The 21,237-nt window shown below is 46.9% G+C and overlaps 2 protein-coding genes across 4 annotated transcripts in view; one reads left to right on the top strand and one right to left on the bottom strand.

Moving 5' to 3' along the window:
• Window positions 1–736: 736 nt before the first annotated feature.
• NDUFB9 (NADH:ubiquinone oxidoreductase subunit B9) lies at window positions 737–3,819 on the bottom strand. The gene is made up of 4 exons (XM_018562226.1): window positions 3,718–3,819; window positions 3,071–3,230; window positions 1,569–1,682; window positions 737–892 (listed from the first exon to the last, which is right to left on the bottom strand). Exons 1-4 carry the CDS (start codon window positions 3,801–3,803, stop codon window positions 761–763), a joined length of 492 nt encoding a protein of 163 aa, XP_018417728.1. The 5' UTR covers window positions 3,804–3,819; the 3' UTR covers window positions 737–760.
• Window positions 3,820–4,213: 394 nt separating this feature from the next.
• TATDN1 (TatD DNase domain containing 1) overlaps window positions 4,214–21,237 on the top strand; it is a 22,181-nt gene continuing 5,157 nt past the window's right edge. Inside the window, exons 1-9 of one of the 3 annotated variants that reach the window (XM_018562223.1) lie at window positions 4,214–4,290; window positions 5,132–5,197; window positions 9,626–9,675; window positions 10,354–10,417; window positions 14,191–14,334; window positions 14,700–14,742; window positions 17,607–17,692; window positions 19,150–19,190; window positions 20,554–20,630. In XM_018562223.1, the coding sequence (XP_018417725.1) occupies window positions 4,269–4,290; window positions 5,132–5,197; window positions 9,626–9,675; window positions 10,354–10,417; window positions 14,191–14,334; window positions 14,700–14,742; window positions 17,607–17,692; window positions 19,150–19,190; window positions 20,554–20,630 (593 nt within the window). In that variant the 5' untranslated portion in view covers window positions 4,214–4,268. Of the gene's footprint in view, window positions 4,291–5,131; window positions 5,198–9,625; window positions 9,676–10,353; window positions 10,424–14,190; window positions 14,335–14,699; window positions 14,743–17,606; window positions 17,693–19,149; window positions 19,191–20,553; window positions 20,631–21,237 lie in introns of those variants that run through there. The other 2 variants (XM_018562224.1, XM_018562225.1) reach the window with 2 other exon arrangements.

The following is a 21,237-nucleotide window of genomic DNA, read 5'->3' as shown; positions in this document are numbered from 1 at the left end:
GTAATGACCCGCCGCCCTGATTGTCCAGGAAGCCGGCTCTATGTTCCCCTACACCACGGCAGGAAAACTTCCTCTGACCGGAAGTTCCGGTATCGGAGCATTTGGACGAGTACTCGCCCAAATACTCGGTATCGGCACCGAGACTAGTATTGCTGCATCCCTAAAATCACCCCCAACATCTCAGGAGACAACCAACTCACACCTACATATCCAACTCCAGAAATTCACTTTTCTTTTTTTAACAAAAGGCACAAAGCGCCCCTGTTAAAGGCTGTTCGGAACTTACACCAATGAATGTGCAGGTGAATCTTCCTGGAGAACGTTTCAGAAATACAGTGAATGGTTCACCAGTGAAAGACAAATTCCCTGTTTTATACATTTGCCCCCCCATAGTATAGAAACATTCTCGGGTCGTTCTGTACGCACTCCATGTTTGACTTCTACCTACAGATGATCAGTTCCCAAATTCAGCAAGTGGCGGTGCTGCAGTGCCGGGTCATGTTTTGGTTGACATTTTGGTGTGTTGGCGGCTCAGCACTCAAACATTCACCGGTAATATCAATGTTGCCGATTATACTCGATGGCCAAAACAATGGAACAAGGAGATTTCTTTAGGGTTCATGGTGTTTAATGAGAACGATGGTTGAAGTTGAGGAAACAAATTACAGGATGTGAAGATGTTTAGGTGCCGACAAATATTTATGATGTCTCTCGTGTCGGGAAGATACAACCACAGAAGACCAGACGTCCAGCTGGCCCCTTATTGTGGGATGTTGCGGGGACGGGTCACAACGTCCCACCACAATGGAGGAAGATCGCCCTCCTTACGGGCTGGTGGCAAGGCTTCAGTGCGCGGACCTTCAGGTGGCGTCTCCTGCATCAGCTGCTGAACCTGAGGAAAGACAATGCAAGATAATCTGAGTCACAATCTTCAATCCAGGATGCTGGACCTCAATCACGGGTGGGGGGGCAATCTGGGAAATTATGAGCTATACCAGGTGTAGGGAACCTCCGCACTCCAGTTGTTGTGGGACTACAAGTCCCATGAGGCATTACAAGACTCACAGCCATAGGCATGATTCCCAGAGGCAGAAATGTGATGGGATTTGTAGTTTCACCACAGCTGGAGTGTTGAGGTTGCCTACCTGCGGACTATTCCATAACTGTGGACAAAAGCCGATACCAAGCTGAACCCAGAGAGTAGGAAGTTTAAAGAGAACCTGTCACCAATGATTCTCACATGATATTGAAGGACACTACCCTTTAAAGCTGCAGTGTGGTGTACACATAGAATACCTTCCTTCCCTAACCACCCCTCCCCCCCAGACTTCGGATGCCAACTGGTGATTCCTTCCATTCAACAATCTACACAATGCGCCAAATGAAAACCTGCACAGCCAACTGCGCCCAATACTTATCGTTTTCTAATTGGCTGTTTAAGCCTGACAGGCACCCGGCATCTCCCGTCACAAAATGCGGAGACCACACAGCTGCACCTAGGAGGACTTCCACCTGATTGGAGGCTTCGCTGGAAGGAAATACACCCTGAGGGACACACAGACACTGACCTCACGGCTCCAACTCTGCTCCCGAAGTTTCTTCCACTGTTCTCTCTTCGCAAAATAATCCGGGTACATGGCCTTCTCCGATGGGTGCCAGTAGTCCAGGACCCACTCCGGAACCTGCACAGCACACGTTGGATGACATATCAGCAACATTAAAGTAAAGTGGAACTCTAGCAAAACAATACCTAGAGGATGATTTATAATGGAGAACGGCCGCCATCCACCACGGCCCACATTATACAGCCCATTCATACAATGCAGGCCACGGGAGCGACGCCCAGCGGCTGATCTCGCCTCTGAGCACTGAACCTGGAAGTGACGTGTGTTACATCATCTCCGGTACCAACCCGTCACCTCTCCAGCCTCTGTATCCGGAGAGAAGCTGGGGAACCAGATCAGAGATTCATCAGCTTCTTTGGGGGTCCCTAGATGACAGATCTAATAGACCCCTGATGTCTCCATAAAGAGGACCTGTCACTGTCTCTGTGCACCCGTGTGATATCTGTGCCCCTCCCCCCGTGTGATAGCCCCCCGAGCGATAGCTGTGCCGACCCTGTGTTAGCCCCCTATGTGATATTAGTGCCCCCATGGGCTAGCTGTGCCCCCCTATGTTAGCCTGCTGTGCGATAGCTGTGCCGACCCTGTGTTAGCCCCGTGTGATATTTGTGCCCCCGTGTTAGCTTCCTGTGGAATATCTGTGCCCCCCTCCCCCCTGTTAGCTCCCTATGTGATACCTGTGCCCCCCTGTGGGATATCTGTGCTCCCGTGTTAGCCCCCCTATGTGATACCTGTGCCCCCCCCCCATGTACATGCAAACATATGGCCGCGAATGTCGCAGTGAGAGGAATCATTTTCGGGCCGCCAATCACCGATAACACTAAACTGATGAGCGGTAAAAGCTTGTAAAGCGTCGCGTATGGGAAATTTTGGGTGTGGTAGTTTTCTGCGATTTCCCAGGCGCGCACAATTTGAAGTCATGACCTGTTTGGTGTCCATTCCCCCGGCGTGGCCCCGTCTGTTCTATTTCACCATATAATTGGGTATTCCATTCACTTTGGTACAGAGGCCGTGCATGCAGCATTTTTATTCTGCGGGACCCCCGCTCTCATTGTTGGGGGTCTGAAGCGGTTTTCTAGCCAAAAACTCAGATTTGATCAGAAATGAAGAGATTGCTCCAGACAGGAAGTGGTTAAAGAGCTGAAGCCAAAACATTTCTGTAGTTCTGTATGGACTGGAGAGGGATGAGATCCCCTGTCAGGTGTTTATAACTGTCTGTGTCCCCAGTAGGTAGATTCACCCTCTCCGTGTCGTGGTGACCGTTATCCCCGAAAGGGAAAGAAAATGCCACATTTTGGCTTGTCTCCAGAACAGGAAGTGAAGGGAAATCTTCCAATGGGGACACTAGTTCAGGGATTTCATCTCACTTCCTGTTGTGGCTACTATTGGACAGGAAGTGAAGGGAAGTCTACCGAGTGGGACATAGTCAGTTCCTGGGGTGTGCGGACCTTGTAGCAGTCGTATCTCTCGTAGCTGGTGCCCCCCGGGGCGGTGGGGAAGATGAACGGTTGGGGGTGCTGGCGGATATCGAGCTCTTCCACGCCGGCCCTCAGCAGCTGAGTGGCTTTCACCAAGTCCTGCTCATCTTTATGCTCATCGAAGCGCGCCCTCAGGAGGCAGGCCTGGAAGCGGAATTACTGAGGAAATGCTTCCTCCTGCCTGCAGCAGACTGGTGACTGGGGGAGGGGAGACTGAGGAAATGCTTCCTCCTGCCTGCGGCAGACTGGTGACTGGGGGAGGGGAGACTGAGGGAATGCTTCCTCCTGCCTGCAGCAGACTGGTGACTGGGGAAGGGGAGACTGAGGGAATGCTTCCTCCTGTCTGCAGCAGACTGGTGGAGGAGAGACTGAGGAAATGCTTCTTCCTGGCTGCAGCAGGCTGGGAGTTATCTGAAATATGAGACTGTCAATGGGTATAATGATTGATTTGTATTGAACTAACAGGTGCACTTCAGCCATCTTATGGTCATGAACAAGGCCAGACTCAGCCTAGTACCCCCTCCCCCACCGGCTGTCATTGAGTGTCCTCCCCGCACAGATCACACTTAATCCTTCGCAGGACCCAGCCGGCCGCTCTGCCTGGTCTCCGCCATTACCTGAAGACACACCAGTACTCCATGTGCCGTATCGCCTTCTTATACAGCCGCAGCACCTTCTGCTTGTGGGAGAGATAAGCTGCCATCTTGCCACCCACCTCCTCCAACCTCGTCCTACGGGACTACTCTGCCGAGCTCAGCGTGTCCTCTTCTATGATTGGTCTACCACTGACACGTGACCCCTAAACCGTCTCCGAGATCCTATGTCTGTAGTGTTTAAGACTTGAGTAAACTAGCGTGGGGCCATTTTTCCGGAGACCTCGCTCTGTGTTTTTCAAGGACTTTGTACTACAAAAAATGGCTTCCATAATGGAGACATTTTTGGAAACTCATTATGCCCACTCGGTGATTGGCTGGTTGCTGACTCCTAGGTCTTCGTAAGGTGAGCCATGGAATATGCCTTCCACTCAGAATGCGATGTTGAGGTGGCGGCCATTTTTTCGTAGACCAAATTTGTTGTATGCAGAGACATCTCCAAATTCTGTGTGCTAATACGGGAGATAGCAAGGCATGCTGGGATTGGAGAGGGACACGGCCACGCTGGATCTATCATGTCACTCTTCAGGTTCATTGGTGAGATCTGACAGCTGCCCCAATTGTGTATTCTGTGTGTGATTAATCAGTTCTTATTGACTCCATTCATTTATAGTAAGGGCTCCTCCATAGTCTGCAAACACAATCACCCCACCATGGAATCCTGGGGGGAACTGCTTCCAATCACCCCTCCATGGAATCCTGGGGGCAATGCCTCCAATCACCCCTCCATGGAATCCTGGGGGGACTGCCTCCAATCACCCCTCCATGTAATCCGGGGCATTCCCGTTTATAAACCTTACGTAGAGCCATTCGCCCTGTCTATCTCTGTGAATGTTCATGGTATATTTTCATTTGGGATCACATGTAATGTAGTACAGCATTATGACCACTAGATGGAGCTGAGGAGCATAGACTATAACTACTTATTCCCTATGCTCCTCAGCTCCATCTAGTGGCCATAATCTGGTATGACAGCATTTCAAAGAATATACTGTATACTGATAATGTTCGCTTTTGCTTTAATTTGCACAGCACAAACAATTCGCAAGGCAAATGGCTCTGTTATAAATAGACCCCTATGTGATATACTACAATATCACATTAACCTATTTATTCATGTACATATTACTATTATGCTTACGTATGAATATATTAATATTTTGTACATTGTTATGTTCTTGGTGCTACACAAAAAAAATTCCTTGTATATATGTTGCTCTTTGTATTATATTTTGCTCCTTACTGTTACCCTCCATTATATTCTATCTAACATAGAGGGGGGTGGAAGGATCAATTTTACTGAGCGGAGTGATTGGTGTAGAGTGTAATAATAACACCGCGCCCCGTCTATTGACTGTTATTTCTGCTTTTGTTATAGATATCGGTATAAATCTGACAGATCCCATGTTTAGAGGAATTTACAGAGGAACAAAAAAGCATCAAGGTAAACCTTTCTAGCCTGAGACATGTTTGTCAGAATAAAAAAAAAAAAAATGCGAATTGCCAAGGGGGCCCTATAGGACCCATATTAGGGGCAGCCATGTGTATAACTCAATTCTTTGGATAAAAGTGACATCTCCAGGGTCAGAGCCTCCAAGTCTTTCTTTGTTTATCATTCAGGCTGATCAGTGTGGACTGAGGAATCCCCACTGCCGGATATTGTAATTCGGGTAACATTACACTCAGTGACTTCATCTGATTGGATGCCGGCACTGTCATATGATCATTTTCCTACAACAAAGGACATTCTGAATTTCCTGCTGTGGGCTGCCCTGTTCGCACCACCACCCGGTACAACAAAAGTAGAGCCTGGTGGTGCTGATATGGCCGTCCACAGCACGGAATTCAGAATATGCAGAAATAGGAGACATTTTTGGCTGGGGTTTTGCATTAAACAACACAGCAAGTTTGAGTGACAATGTCTTTCCCAAATCAACTGTTCGTGTGGAAAGGATTAAGCAAACCTTATTGCAGATCCTTACCTGCTTCTGTTCTATAGACACTGAGGTAGGTAAAGTCAGCGCAGTTCCTTAAGGCTGGGTTCACACCTGGGCATTTTTCAGCGCTGAAAAACGCTCAGCAAGTGAAATCCCATACTTTCCTATGGGGATGGTTCCCACCTGGGCGTTTTTCAGCTCGTTTCCAAGTACAGGAGCATCTTTGGGGCGTATTTCCGCACGTATCCATTGTTATTCCCGAGTGTGGCTCGGGGTAAACAAAGCGGTAACCCCGAGCCACACGGGAATACAGCGTAGGTCTTACATTGTCTGCGATCCCTGCTGTGTCCTCCGGCCGCTGCCGTCTTCCGGGTTCCGTCCCTTGCGAGCGACCGCGTCGCAGGGGGGCAAAACCGGCGGGAAGTTTGAAAGTTAAAAAAAAAGATAGAGAATAAAGGAAAATTGAAAAAAAAAATCATACCGCCAGGGAGGTATAAACACGAGCGTTGAACGCGCATTTCACTAAACGAAAAAACGTGCTGAAAAACGCGCAGAAAAAACGCGCCTATAGTACGCCCAGGTGTGAACCCAGCGTAAAGGTAAAGTTTAACCACCTGCTGTCCGGCCGTTGTAATTAAACGGCCGGACAGCGGCTTCTTGAATGCGGGTGAGTGTTTTTAAACGTCCCATCCCGTCCCGCTTGTGCCCGCCGCTAGGCGGCGGACACGAGCGGGAATTCAGTCTGCACTGTAAACAGCCAGCGATGGCTGTTTACATACAAGCGTTTGGGCGCCTGTAGAGACTTGTAATAAGCGTGCGGGTGTGCAGACCCCCCCTCCGCCGCAGCCACTGCTGGCGATTCCGAGCTCCGGTGTGAGCCCGGGACCAGCACAACAGCTCTGCAGCCGGAGATCAAACGGTGCTCAGTACACAATCTCCATTCGATCTCCTCCTCCTCTTCAGAATGCAGGCAGTGATGTGTATTATATCACTTCCTGCATTCAGTGTCACTCTCCGGTACAGAAACCAGAGAGAAGCTGGTGAAGCAGGTGTTTGCTTCATCAGCTTCTCTGGGGGTCCCTAGGTGACATTAGGGGTCTTAAAGACCCCTGATGTCTCCATAAAGAGGACCTGTCACTGAAAATTGGCTATCACAAAGGGGGCTTGTTAGTCCCCTATGTGATAGCAATAAAGTTAAGTGAAAAAAAATGTTTAAAAGAATTAGTTACAAAAAAAATATAGAAAAATGAAAAGTCACATGTAAAGGTAATAAAAAAAATGTAAAAAAACTTTTAAGTCCCCTGCCCCCCACATACACATGCAAACATGCGTCGAGTGCGCCTAAGTGCGTAAACGACGATTGCATCCATTACGCAACATGTTACGTATCGCCGCCAACGTCGCATTGAGAGCAATAATTCTAGGGCCATCAATCACTGATAACACGAAACTGATGAGCGGTTAAAGCTTTTAAAGCGTCGGCTATGGTCAATTTTGGGTATGGTAGTTTTTGCGAGTTCGCGGAAGCACGCAATTTTAAAGCCTAACATGTTTGGTGTCTATTTACCCGACGTGACCGCGACTTTTATATTTTGCGAAAAATTTGGGTAATAATAAATGTTTTATAACATAACGTAGGGAGAACAGGTTTTTTTCCAAATTTGCGGTACTTTTTTCATTATATAGTAAAAAATAGGGATGCACAGATACTTTTCGAGTACCAGTGCCGATACTTGGCATTTTCATGAGAACTACCAGGGTTGCAGCTGGGACATGGCTCTGGCGCTCCACCACTGTCCTGGAATCATTAGTCTGTATTATTTTAGAAAAACTGTCACATGACAATAAACAAAAATGTATCAGTACTCGTACTTGTAAGTACTCGGCAAGTATCAGTACTCGTACTGGCAAAACTGGTATCTGTCTGCCTTCCTTGGCATCCCTTTATTTCTATTTATAAAAACAAAATCATACATTAAAACAGAGATGTACAAATCCCGGGAGCTCCGTGTGCTCCTTACAAATGACAGCGGCCTCCTAATTTTAGAATTTTCTCTAGTCTAGTTTTGGAGCTCAAAAGTATCTGTACATGTACTCGTACTTATACCGAGTACTGTACTTGGTATCTGTGCAACCCTAGTAAAAAATAAATGTGGTGATTTAATACCGGCAAAAGAAAGCTCTATCTGTCCCCAAAAAATGGTATAACATTCGTTTGAGTACAGCGCTGCATGACGGAATAAATGTCAGTCAAAGTACCGCAGCGCTGAATACTGAAAAATGAAGGGGGTATAAAGGCCGCGGTCAGAAAGTGGTTAATCTGCTTATATTTTGCCTTCCTTGGCTTCTCTCCAACTTCATCAACATGCTAGCGATGTTTTTTAAATACAACTTTCGTATATTTTAGACTCAATGATGTCATCACTGGGTCTCAGTGCTTCTGTGCAATGCAGGCAGATCTTGGTTGGAGGGTGGGGCTGGCAGGTGGACCGGTCTGAAGGATGACAAGGAGAATCCCTTCCAGGGAGATGGAGTCAGCAATGGGTGAAGCTGACACCAGCGCAGAGCACAGCCAATGTCAGGAACAAGCCGGATCACAATCAGGCGGGCAGCGAGGTACAAAATCAGCAGACAGAGGCAGGGTCAGGAGGAGGCCGGGTCACAATCAGGCAGGAAGCGAGGTACAGAAGCAGCAGACAGAGGCAGGAGCAGGCCAGGTCATGATCAGGCGGGTAACAAGGTACAGAAGCAGCAGACCGCGGCAGGGTCAGGGGCAGACCGGGTCATGATCAGGCAGGCAGCGGGGTACAGAAGCAGCAGGCAGGGTCAGGTGCAGGCCGGGTCACAATCAGGCAGGCAGCGAGGTACAGAAGCAGCAGACAGAGGCAGGAGCAGGCCAGGTAATGATCAGGCGGGCAGCGAGGTACAGAAGCAGCAGACAGAGGCAGGAGCAGGCCAGGTCATGATCAGGCGGGCAGCAAGGTACAGAAGCAGCAGACAGAGGCAGGAGCAGGCCAGGTCATGATCAGGCGGGCAGCGAGGTATGGAATCAGCAGACAGCGGCAGGGTCAGGAGCAGACCGGGTCATGATCAGGCGGGCAGCGAGGTAAGGAATCAGCAGAAAGAGGTAGGGTCAGGAGCAGGCTGGGTCATGATCAGGCGGGCAGCGAGGTACAGAAGCAGCAGACAGAGGCAGGAGCAGGCCAGGGCATGATCAGGCGGGCAGCAAGGTACAGAAGGAGCAGACAGAGGCAGGAGCAGGCCAGGGCATGATCAGGCGGGCAGCAAGGTACAGAAGGAGCAGACAGAGGCAGGAGCAGGCCAGGTCATGATCAGGCGGGCAGCGAGGTACGGATTCAGCAGACAGAGGCAGGAGCAGGCCAGGTCATGATCAGGCGGGCAGCAAGGTACAGAAGTAGCAGACAGAGGCAGTAGCAGGCCAGGTCATGATCAGGCGGGCAGCAAGGTACAGAAGCAGCAGACAGAGGCAGGAGCAGGCCAGGTCATGATCAGGCGGGCAGCGAGGTACGGAATCAGCAGACAGCGGCAGGGTCAGATTGAAGCATTCCCCCCCTGGTATCCCTCCAGATGTGTGGCTGGAGGGATACCAGGGGTATCACTGCTGAAAATCTGAAACATTTTGAAGGATGCCAATACCGGGACTTAGATATCTGTGCAGAGGTCTGAGAACTGGTAAACAAATACAGGAGCAGGGGGGTAAGGATTGGTGTTTACAATGGAGTACTAGTGCTGTGCAGTTTGCCATTTTTCAAGGATTTTTTGTATCTTGCTGCGGAATTCTAACATCAGCGAATAACACAAAGCTTTGTTTTACAATTAAAATCCTTGTTAAAGGGACAGGAAGTTTCCCTGAATGTTGCTCAGGTTGCAATGAAGATTTCCTGTTCAGCTGATTATTATTATTATTGTGACAGATGACTTTGTGGACATTGTTGAGCGTGCCGTGAAGATCGGAGTGCAGAAGGTGAGATGTCCTTGTCCTCCTGATTACAGTATAATGAGTGACATGATGGACGGAAGAACAATCTGACCCCAGAAAATTATTTTACCGCCCTGAATTGTACATCAGTGTTTGTATCCCAGTTTGTGCTTAAAGGGACAGTCCACCCAAAAATGATATCTTTGCTGTCAGGTGGGGTATTGGAGGGTTGAATCTTTCTCTGGCTTCTTATAACTGTAGAAGTCCAGTTTTCTTTAATTTCTTACAATTAGGAGCCTTATTCTACCAGAGAAAATGTTGCCTACTGTTAAAAATCCACCATGGAGATTGGGACCCCTTTATAATGCCCAGCACAAGTAGGCAGATCCAGGATCTCAAGGGGGTGATGTTCCCACCACAGTCTCTGAGAGAGTACCAAAAAATGATCTGTCTCCCCAGCATCTGCCAAAAACTGTACCCCTGTGCCGTACACATGGTTTATCCCTCTAAAAGCTGCCAGTGCTGAAAAATATCTGTTGGCCTGCTAGAAATCCAGGGAGCCCCTAACTTCCTGTCTGAGGTGACAACACAGTTCCTCTTATGCACAGAAATCTATTTCAGTAGGTCATTGTTCATGTATCTGATGGCAGCAGATGATTGGATGACTCTACATGTGACCACAGCCGACTTCCCAGAAATTAAACTTCATCTTCTGTTTTTCAGTTTATGATTACTGGAGGAAGCCTGCGTGAGAGCAAAGAAGCCGTTCAACTGACACGGACCAATGGTATGAGTCCTCATCATATAGACTTACACAGTGCATCCGATCAGTGACAGTACGGTACATCGGATCAGTGACAGTACGGTACATCGGATCAGTGACAGTACGGTACATCCGATCAGTGACAGTACGGTACATCCGATCAGTTACAGTGCGGTACATCCGATCAGTTACAGTGCGGTACATCAGATCAGTGACAGTGCGGTACATCCGATCAGTGACAGTGCGGTACATCCGATCAGTGGCAGTAGGGTACATCCGATCAGTGACAGTGCGGTACATCCGATCAGTGGCAGTAGGGTACATCGGATCAGTGACAGTAGGGTACATCCGATCAGTGACAGTACGGTACATCGGATCAGTGGCAGTAGGGTACATCCGATCAGTGACAGTACGATACATCGGATCAGTGACAGTACGGTACATCGGATCAGTGGCAGTACGGTACATCCGATCAGTGACAGTACGGTACATCCGATCAGTGACAGTACGGTACATCAGATCAGTGACAGTACGGTACATCGGATCAGTGACAGTACGGTACATCGGATCAGTGACAGTACGGTACATCGGATCAGTGACAGTGCGGTACATCGGATCAGTGACAGTGCTGTACATCAGATCAGTGACAGTAGGGTACATCGGATCAGTGACAGTAGGGTACATCTGATCAGTGACAGTAGGGTACATCGGATCAGTGACAGTAGGGTACATCGGATCAGTGACAGTAGGGTACATCGGATCAGTGACAGTAGGGTACATCGGATCAGTGACAGTAGGGTACATCGGATCAGTGACAGTGCGGTACATCGGATCAGTGACAGTAGGGTACATCCGATCAGTGACAGTACGGTACATCAGATCAGTGACAGTAGGGTACATCTGATCAGTGACAGTAGGGTACATCTGATCAATGACAGTACGGTACATCTGATCAGTGACAGTACGGTACATCGGATCAGTGACAGTACGGTACATCGGATCAGTGACAGTACGGTACATCGGATCAGTGACAGTACGGTACATCGGATCAGTGACAGTACGGTACATCGGATCAGTGACAGTACGGTACATCGGATCAGTGACAGTACGGTACATCGGATCAGTGACAGTACGGTACATCGGATCAGTGACAGTAGGGTACATCGGATCAGTGACAGTAGGGTACATCGGATCAGTGACAGTACGGTACATCGGATCAGTGACAGTACGGTACATCGGATCAGTGACAGTAGGGTACATCGGATCAGTGACAGTAGGGTACATCGGATCAGTGACAGTAGGGTACATCGGATCAGTGACAGTAGGGTACATCGGATCAGTGACAGTAGGGTACATCGGATCAGTGACAGTAGGGTACATCGGATCAGTGACAGTAGGGTACATCGGATCAGTGACAGTAGGGTACATCGGATCAGTGACAGTAGGGTACATCGGATCAGTGACAGTAGGGTACATCGGATCAGTGACAGTAGGGTACATCGGATCAGTGACAGTAGGGTACATCGGATCAGTGACAGTAGGGTACATCGGATCAGTGACAGTAGGGTACATCGGATCAGTGACAGTAGGGTACATCGGATCAGTGACAGTAGGGTACATCGGATCAGTGACAGTAGGGTACATCGGATCAGTGACAGTAGGGTACATCGGATCAGTGACAGTAGGGTACATCGGATCAGTGACAGTAGGGTACATCGGATCAGTGACAGTAGGGTACATCGGATCAGTGACAGTACGGTACATCGGATCAGTGACAGTGCGGTACATCGGATCAGTGACAGTAGGGTACATCGGATCAGTGACAGTACGGTACAGTTAAAGAGAAGTCACAAATGTTTCTGGTTGCTTGAGAGTTGATAGTAACTCTCAAGCAACCCCCCGGTTTCTTGAATCCCGGATAATGGGGCGTTTACTGTATTATTGAATTCTTATCTCGCAGAGGTTACTTCACCCAGGCAATGTCACTGGGTGACAGGGAGAGAATACGGGTACATAACAGGACACCTGCCTATCCTGAGGGGTGGGGGGGGGTGTCACTGTTCTAACAACACCTGAGATTAATATTACTACCCATGTTCATTCTGGTTCTCTTTAACCTGTTCATAGGTGTAATATGACCCCTCCCCCTTTCCCGATCCGGCTGTATTTTGGCTGGACTAGGTGATAAGTTGTGCATGTGGTGAGGGAGACTCCTGTCAGCTGGCAGCCCTCAGGAAATTGCTGATCAGGTACAGTGGAAAGCCTCTTATTCAGTCTTATATCTCCCCTGTGGAGAGGGAACAGAAAGGTGTGGGGAATAGGTGGAGTTCTGTAGTCCAACAGGACGGGCTGGTTCTACCCTGCAATAATCTATCTATGGAGTAATCGTAATCTATGGAGATCAGGGAAGGGGGAGATGTTCTGAGTCCAGCAGAAGATACCCGGGCTGGGCTGACAACACTACTTTAGACATCGGTGCATTAGAGGCACTGTTGTCACCCTAAAGAGGAAGTCAGGAGCACACTGGATTTCTGGCTAATTTACAGGATTTTGTGTGTAGTTGAGTTATTTTTAAAGGGTAAAACACAGGAAATTGTCCATGTATTGCGGAGATACTCTGCATATGTATTTTGGGAATAGGGGGGTTTGTATTTTTCCCTGATATACAAAGACCTGCTCATGCAATAAAGCTACCCTGCAGGAGGCACGTGTAGGCCTGATGGCTCACTGAAGGAGCTTTCCTGGCCGGCTGACAACGATGCTGCTGATTGCGAGGGGGTAACTTTGCATTGTCAGCCTACAACAGGAAGTCCCGTTACTGGCAGGATCTCCAAGTAAGACTCTTTGCGGCAGAAAACTGATTTGACATTGTATAAGGCATGATGGCACGCATGAAAAAATAGATTTTGGGGTTACACACACATTAAAACTCCGGCCACAAAAACGTTAATTGAAATATAATCCTCAATAGCCACAAAGGATGGAAATCTATTAAATGTCATTGTAAACCCAGATATTACCTTGTATAAGTAGCTGTGACACATCACTGTGCTGTACATAGCCTGAGCAGAGCTTTGGGAGGGGCCAGCAGGCTCCACCCACCACAGGCTGACTGCAGTAAAGTACAGGAGGGGGCGGAGACCAGACCAGTCACCCTGCACAAGGAGAGATAGCAATAGTGAACGGTCTTTATTACAGGAGGGGGCAGAGATAAGACCAGTCACCCTGCACAAGGAGAGAGGGCAGCATTGAGTGGCCTTTATTACAGGAGGGGGTGGAGACAAGACCAGTCAACTACACAAGGAGAGAGGGCAGCATTGAGTGGTCTTTATTACAGGAGGGGGTGGAGACAAGACCAGTCAACTACACAAGGAGAGAGAGCAGCAGTGAGTGGTTTATATTACAGGAGGGGGCAGAGATAAGACCAGTCACCCTGCACAAGGAGAGAGAGCAACAGTGAACGGTCTTTATTACAGGAGGGGGGTGGAGACAAGACCAGTCACCCTGCACAAGGAGAGAGCAGCAGTGAGCGGTCTTTATTACAGGAGGGGGTGGAGACAAGACCAGTCACCCTGCACAAGGAGAGAGCAGCAGTGAGCGGTCTTTATTACAGGAAGCTCCAAGTTTCACACTGGATGACTGCACAGATCTGGAAGACTTACACAAAGCTCCCCAAGATTCCAGGAGGAACACACATGACATAATTTAGATAATATTTGCTCATCCTGCAGTTCAGCTTTATCACATAGACAGTTGGTACCTCAGCGAGCCGCTCTCTAATTATGTGATCTTGTCAGATCGGTTTTACAGTACGGTCGGCTGCCACCCCACGAGGTGCGGGGAGTTCGAGGATGGAGATCCGGACGGGTATTTATCTGACCTGCAGAATCTGATAGAAGACAACAGGGAGAAAGTTGTGGCGGTCGGAGAGTGCGGTCTGGGTAAGTCACGGCACGGTACCTAAAGGGGCGCTCGGGCCGAACGGGTAAACTCGCAGCTCAGATCATACGCGGGAGCCTGCCAGAAGGTGTATAAAGTGCTGAACATGGCATAATTATTATAACTCCTCCCTTCCTTTATGTACTGAGAAGGGGTCAGAGGTCACATGACATGTGTCTGCACACTCAGCCAGTTGACAGGCCACCAGCTGTCAGACTTCAGGTCACCTCTGCCTTTGCAATGGCGGCTCCCATATTTCCTGAGCGGCTCCTCTTAAAGGATGAGTACACTTTTTATTTGTAAAGCCGGTATCGGGGAATCATTCAGAATAATACGTATTAAGTTTTATTTTCTCTCCTCCTCGCAGACTTTGACCGGCTGGAATTTTGTCCGAAGGAGACGCAACTAAAGTAAGAGACGCTCTGATATTCTTATTCCAGGGAAGCTTATTAATTAATGCCTCAATACTGAGACATTAATGAATGATGTTAAATGCTGAGAATCAGCAAATACCGGCATTACAAAGCCTGATATAACTCGTCACGTACAGTGTACGTGGCCAGTCATATAGGCACAAAGTGACAAGACGTACACTGTACGTCTCCCGTCACGAAGGGGTTAAAGGAACGGCCATGACACGCAGCAGTCAGGGCTTGTCAGCAATGACAATTATATATATATATATCCGTCTGTGACGAGAGGACGGTGGAGCCCGACGAGCAGCTTCCCGGCCAGCCGTTGTAATTACACGGCCAGCCGGGAGCTTAACATTCAAGGGATCGGGCGTCTCTGGAGACACTCGATCGCTTGTATTAGCAGCTGTCACTGCCGTTGCCGGTCCCGAGATCCGCTGTGCCCAATGCGGCCGGAACCGGCACGGCTCTGTGACAGGAGATCAAAGGGAGTTCAGTATACGGGCTCCCTTTGATCTTCACTCAGTCCCGGAATGCAGGAAGTGATGTATATTACACCACTTCCTGCATTCAGTGTCACTCTCCAGCTACAGAAGCTGATGAAGCCGATCTCTGTTTCATCAGCTTCTCTGGGGGTCCCTTGGTGACATTAGGGGTCTCAGAGACCCCTGATGTCTCCATAAAGAGGACCTGTCATGTAAATTGGCTATCACATAGGGGGCTTCTTAGCCCCCCATGTAATAGCTATAAAGTTGTGTGTAAAAAAAAAAATGTAATACAAAAATTATAGAATCAAAAAAAATAAAGAAGCATAAAAAAAATTTAAAAAGAAAAAAAAATGTAAGTCCCCGCCCCCCACATACTCACGCACATATGCATCGGGTGCGCCTATGTGCGAAAAAGACGATTGCGCCTATTGTGCCACACATGTTACATATCGCCGCAAACGTCGGAGTGAGAGCAATAATTTTATAGCCATTAATTACTGATAACACTAAACTGATGAGCATTAAAATCGTTTTAAGCGTCGCCTATGGGCGTTTTTAGCGATTTTGCGCAATTTTAAGGCTTGACATGTTTGGTGTCTATTTACCCGACGTGACCCCGACTTTTATATTTTACCAAAAATATGGGTAAGAATAAATGTTTTATAACATAACGTAAGGAAACTTTGTTTTTTTACATTTACTGTACTTTTTTCATTATATAGTTAAAAAAAATAACCCCCCTCAGTGGTGATTATATACCTCCAAAAGAAAGCACTATCTGTCCCCAAAAAATCTTAACATAAATTGCAAGGCTATAGTCCGGTCATGCTGACTGGTGAAATTTTTGACTGACTGGTGAGACACCATCAAATTTTGCAAGCCCTGTATATATCTGTATACATACAGTATCTCTAGTGTAGTGATTCCGCATATATGCGCCGAGATTCGCTAGACACCTTTTTAATCCATCCTGTGGGATAAATTCCCTGGATTGCGGTGACACATACTCATACTTGTCCCTTTTGAATGCGCTCAGCCGTGTCACCACATTGCAGAGCGCATTACATTGGAACTACAATGGGACGTCTGGATGTTGTGTGCGTTTTCCCAGAGATACGCTATAAAGAGTAATTACACTTTTGTTGAGAAAAAAAATCAATTCCCTCGGGGGGGATCAGTGTACATTGTAAGGATTCTGATTACTGAATGGGAGGGGTCTGCTTCCTGAATGGGAGGGGTCTGCTTCCTGAATGGGAGGGGTCTGCTTCCTGAATGGGAGGGGTCTGATTCCTGAATAGGAGGGGTCTGATTCCTTAATGGGAGGGGTCTGATTCCTGAATGAGAGGGTCTAAATCCTGAATGGGAGGGGTCTGATTCCTTAATGGTAGGGATCTGATACCTGAATGAGAGGGTCTTAATCCATAATGGGAGAGGTCTGATTCCTTAATGGGAGGGGTCTAAATCCTGAATCAGAGGGTATGATTTCTGAATGGCAGGGGTCTAAATCCTGAATGGGCGGCTCAAGTTCCTGAAATGGGAGGGTTCTGAATCTTGAATGAGAAGGTCTCTGATTCCTGAGTGGGAGGGGTATAAATCCTAAATTGGAGGGTTGGAGTCCTGAATGGGAGGGGCCTAATTCCTGAACAGGAGGGTTTGGTTCCTAAATGGGAGGGTCTAATTCCTAAATGGGATACGCCTAAATTCTGAGTGGGAGGGTTTGAATTCTGTATGGAGGGGTCTGAATCCTGAATGGGAGGGGTCTGATTCCTGAATGGGAGGTTTGTGTTCCTGAATGGGATGGGTCTGATTCCTGAATGGGAGGGATGTAAATCCTAAATGGGAGAGGGTCTAAATTCTGTATGGGGGGGGTCTGATCCCTGAATGGGAGGTTTTGGGGTTCGTTATAGACACCTGGTGGACTTTCAGTGTTCTAATGAGGAAAAGTGCACCCCTTCAGTAGTAATTAGGGAGTATCTCACCATTGTCACCATATAGGACATTCCTATTGCAGAAGATGCCTAAAATGTTACTTGTACCTTAGTGCAGACTACTTTCAATATCAGTCAGCCAATCACAGAAACAGGAAATTACATTTCTGGGAGCGCTCCGTTCACCAGCTGTGTACCGAACGCCTCTAGGTCACCATATCGCATTGAATTTTTAATGTTCTGGCGGCTGCAGTATTAAATGGGAAGTTCATTTTTGCCGACATTTAAATGACAGAATGACTTGTGTGGCAATTATTTCTGTTATTTACAGTTTTTTTATTTTTGTATTCTTCAAAGTGTCATTTCCGTCTCTCTGCGGCACTGTATTGTAGCGGCCGGAGTCAGAGAGGTAACATTGTGCACATTTTATCTTTTTTCCGGAAAGGTATTTCGAGAAGCAGTTTCAGCTGGCCGAGCACTCCAAACTGCCCATGTTCCTGCACTGTCGGAACGCGCACAAGGAATTTTTAGGTGAGTGTCCTAATTCTACAAGAGATTTATATCGGAGTCGCCCATATTTCTCGGGGTCCGATTGGGGACGCCATGTCTGATCTTCCCCAGAGATTTCCCCCTCCCTTTTAGATGGTAAGCCCTCAGGGGCAGGGCCCTCCTTACCATCTTGTCTTGAATTGTATTGTGATTGTAATGTCTTCCTTATATTGTAAAGCGCTGCGCAAACTGTTGGCGTTATATAAATCCTGTATAATAATAATAATAATCTGCGTTGTGTTTTTCTGATCTGCTGGTATTCTTTCTGCGGGTGATTTTCTTTATTATATTTTAAACTTTTTTTTTCTTTGCGGATTCCACAACTAGAACGCCGCTGCTGTTTCTAATAGGCTGTACTGACACCTGTCCTTACACCCTTTATTATTATTATTATTATACAGGATTTATATAGCACCAACAGTTTGCTCAGCTCTTTACAATATAAGGCAGACGTTACAGTTACAATACAATTCAAGACCAGATGGTTAGGCGGGCCCTGCCCCTGAGTGCTTACCATCTACGATCACATGGGTGCTGCAATGGGGAATGGGATGGCTGGGCTCCTTACCTGCCCCCCCACGGAGATGTTACAACACTTTGTACTGAATGACAGAGAGGTGAGCTCATCACTGTGCTGCTTCTTCTTCTACTATCCATTCACAGGTCGGGAGTGGGTCTAGGACGACCTGGGCTCAGTGATAGTGGGTTAAATGATTATGTCTGAGGACATCTAGTGGCAGAAAAAAAGTACTGCAGGGAAAACCAATGACTTGAGGCTTGCAGCAAAATCTGGTTTTGTTATTTAATTTTTTTGAAGGATCTATTTTATCTCGTTACTTTGCTGCAGTTCTGCTTTGCAGAAAATGTGTACTGAGAACAGTATGAAGGTTGCCATTGCTGACTTCCCACATGAAAAATTGGAATTGACTGGCTGCCTCTGGCTTCAGTCATATTAACCACTGAGCTAAAGCAAGCATGCAGTCAGTAAAGTCAGCACTTGTTTCGAGTCAGTGACTCAAAAGTAATGAAGCCATGGGATCAACATGACAGCCAGGCCAGAGAGAGGTTAACAGTAGAAGTGCATAAAAGACTCTAGCATAGGTTTCCTTCAAGGTTAGTAGCACTGTCTGTCTAGAGGCCGCGGGGGGGGGGATCTGTTCCTGGGCTCTACAGATCACCAAATATACAGTTCATGCTGAGCTTAGCTAAACAGAACATGGACAGAGACAGAGGCTCCGATTACCACGGGGGTTTTAAAGTCATTTTCTATCCAAAAATCCAGATTGTAGTATATGTGTGTGAATATTACTCCGGTACTGCGATGGTTAATGCATGAAGAAGTCTTTCCTGATAGAGGCGATATGTAAAAGCTGAACAGACCCGAGTGCTGCTGCTGGAATTCTGTACTGAGGATTTTATATACTTCTCTTTCATTTCAGATATAATGGGGAGGAATCGGGATCGATGTGTTGGGGGAGTGGTGAGTATAAGTGCAAATCAAGACATCCCGGCTATGTCCAGCTACAATATAACATTAGACTATAACATGGTGGCTATGCTGGTATTTGCATTTATTTCATATACAGTTGTGTGAAAAAGTGTTGGCCCCCCTCCTGATTTTTCATTGTTAGAAATGGCTTTATAACCTGTTCCAGACTGATAGATCTCAATTACTTTCTTTCTCATTTGTTCCTGGATTTCTTTGGATCTCGGCATGATGTGCAGCTTTTGAGGATCTTTTGGTCTACTTCACTTTGTCAGTCAAGTCTAAGGCTGGGCACACACCTTACAACCATCGCAAGCCTTTTGTCTTGCGAGGGTTGTAAGGTAATTAAAAAAACCTACGATCTGCCCATCTTGGACAGGCAGATCGTACTTGCGATGATCGCAAGCCGCGCCCCCCTGAGGGGCGGGCTTCCGACGACCGCAATGCCGAACGGGCAGTGTGCGCTTACGCACACCGGCCGTCCGGCTTTTATCTTACGAACATGCCACACACCCGCCGAACATCGTACGATGCTCGGCGGGTTTTCGAACATGTTCGTAAGATAAAAGTCGTGCGACCTTACAGTAGTAGAGGTCGCACGGCTTCCACACACCTTCCGATAATCGTACGATCGCAGGATTTCCCGCGATTATCGTACGATTATCGGAAGGTGTGTGGGCACCCTTATTTAAGTGATTTCTTGATTGCAAACAGGTGTGGCTGGAGAAATTTACCTCAGGGGTGATAAACCAGAGTTAAGTTATGTTTTAACAGGGGGAGCAAACACTTTTTCACACAGGGCCATGTGAGTTTGGATTTTGTTTTCCCTTAATAATAAAAACCTTCCTTTAAAAACTGCATGTTGTGTTTACGTGTGTTATCTTTGATGATCTGAAAACATTAAAGTGTGACAAACGTGCAAAACAATGAAAAATCAGGAAGGGGGCCAACACTTTTTCACACAACGGTATATATCTATCTCCCTGACATATTACACAGAGCTTTACAGACTACACACAATTCACATCAATCCCTGCTGCTAAAGGATGCTACAATATAAAGTCCATTCCACGTGGAGTAGTTTGTACGATTTCTTAAGGGACCGTAATATACAGGGGTACAGGTACTCCTAGAATGAGATCCTAATAGGTTGGACTTGATGGACTAATGTCTTTATTCAACCTCAAATACTATGTAAGACAATCATTATCTGATCGGTGTGTCTTTGGGTGGAAATCTGAGTCCCGGGAGGAAGTCCACACTAACATAGGAACATACACACCCCACTCCTGCAAGACTCTGCTTACACCGTACTATGTGATCTAAGTCCTCTAAACTCTAATATATATATATTCAGGTCCATTCGTTTGATGGAAGCAAAGAAGACGCAGAAGCTATAATCGATCTGAATCTCTACATTGGTATTAATGGCTGGTAAGAGGTCATGCTTTTGAGATTCAGTGTGTGTGTGTGTGTGTGTAGATATATAGAGAGAGATATAGAGAGAGAGATATAGAGAGAGAGATATATATATAGAGAGAGATATAGAGAGAGAGATATACAGGTGAAACTCGAATAATTAGAATATCGTGCAAAAGTAATTGCAGTAAGTGCTGCAAAAGGGGCCCAAACCAAGTACTGAGTACATATGCATGCTTGTACTTTTCAGAGGTCCGATATGGTTCTATGTACAATCCTTGTTTTATTGATTGCATGTAATAATCTACTTTTTTGAGGTTGTGGATTTGGGGTTCTTGGGGTTTTCATGAGCTGTAAGCCATAATCATCACAATTATGACAAATCACGGCTTGAACTATCTTGCATTGCATGTAATGAGTCTATCTCATTTATTAGTTTCACCTTTTAAGTTGCATTAGTGAAATAAATGAACTTGCACGATATTCAAATTATTCGAGTTTCACCTGTAGAGAGAGATTATAGAGAGAGATATATAGAGAGAGATATATATAGAGAAAGAGATATCTCTCTCTCTCTCTCTCTCTATCTCTCTATCTCTCTATCTCTATCTCTATATATATA

The sequence above is a fragment of the Nanorana parkeri genome, unplaced genomic scaffold (assembly GCF_000935625.1).
Source record: "Nanorana parkeri isolate BGI_ZX_2015 unplaced genomic scaffold, ASM93562v1 scaffold566, whole genome shotgun sequence".
In the NCBI taxonomy this organism is placed as follows: Eukaryota; Metazoa; Chordata; class Amphibia; order Anura; family Dicroglossidae; genus Nanorana; species Nanorana parkeri.
This window is presented reverse-complemented; position numbering and strand designations above follow the sequence as displayed.

Coding starts and splice junctions, on each gene's coding strand:
- NDUFB9 (XM_018562226.1), bottom strand. CDS start 3,803: ATGGCAGCTTATCTCTCCCACAAGCAGAAGGTGCTGCGGCTGTATAAG. Junction 3,231..3,717: donor GAGTACTGGTGTGTCTTCAG/GTAATGGCGGAG, acceptor CTGCCTCCTGAG/GGCGCGCTTCGATGAGCATA. Junction 1,683..3,070: donor AGAGATACGACTGCTACAAG/GTCCGCACACCC, acceptor TGTGCTGTGCAG/GTTCCGGAGTGGGTCCTGGA.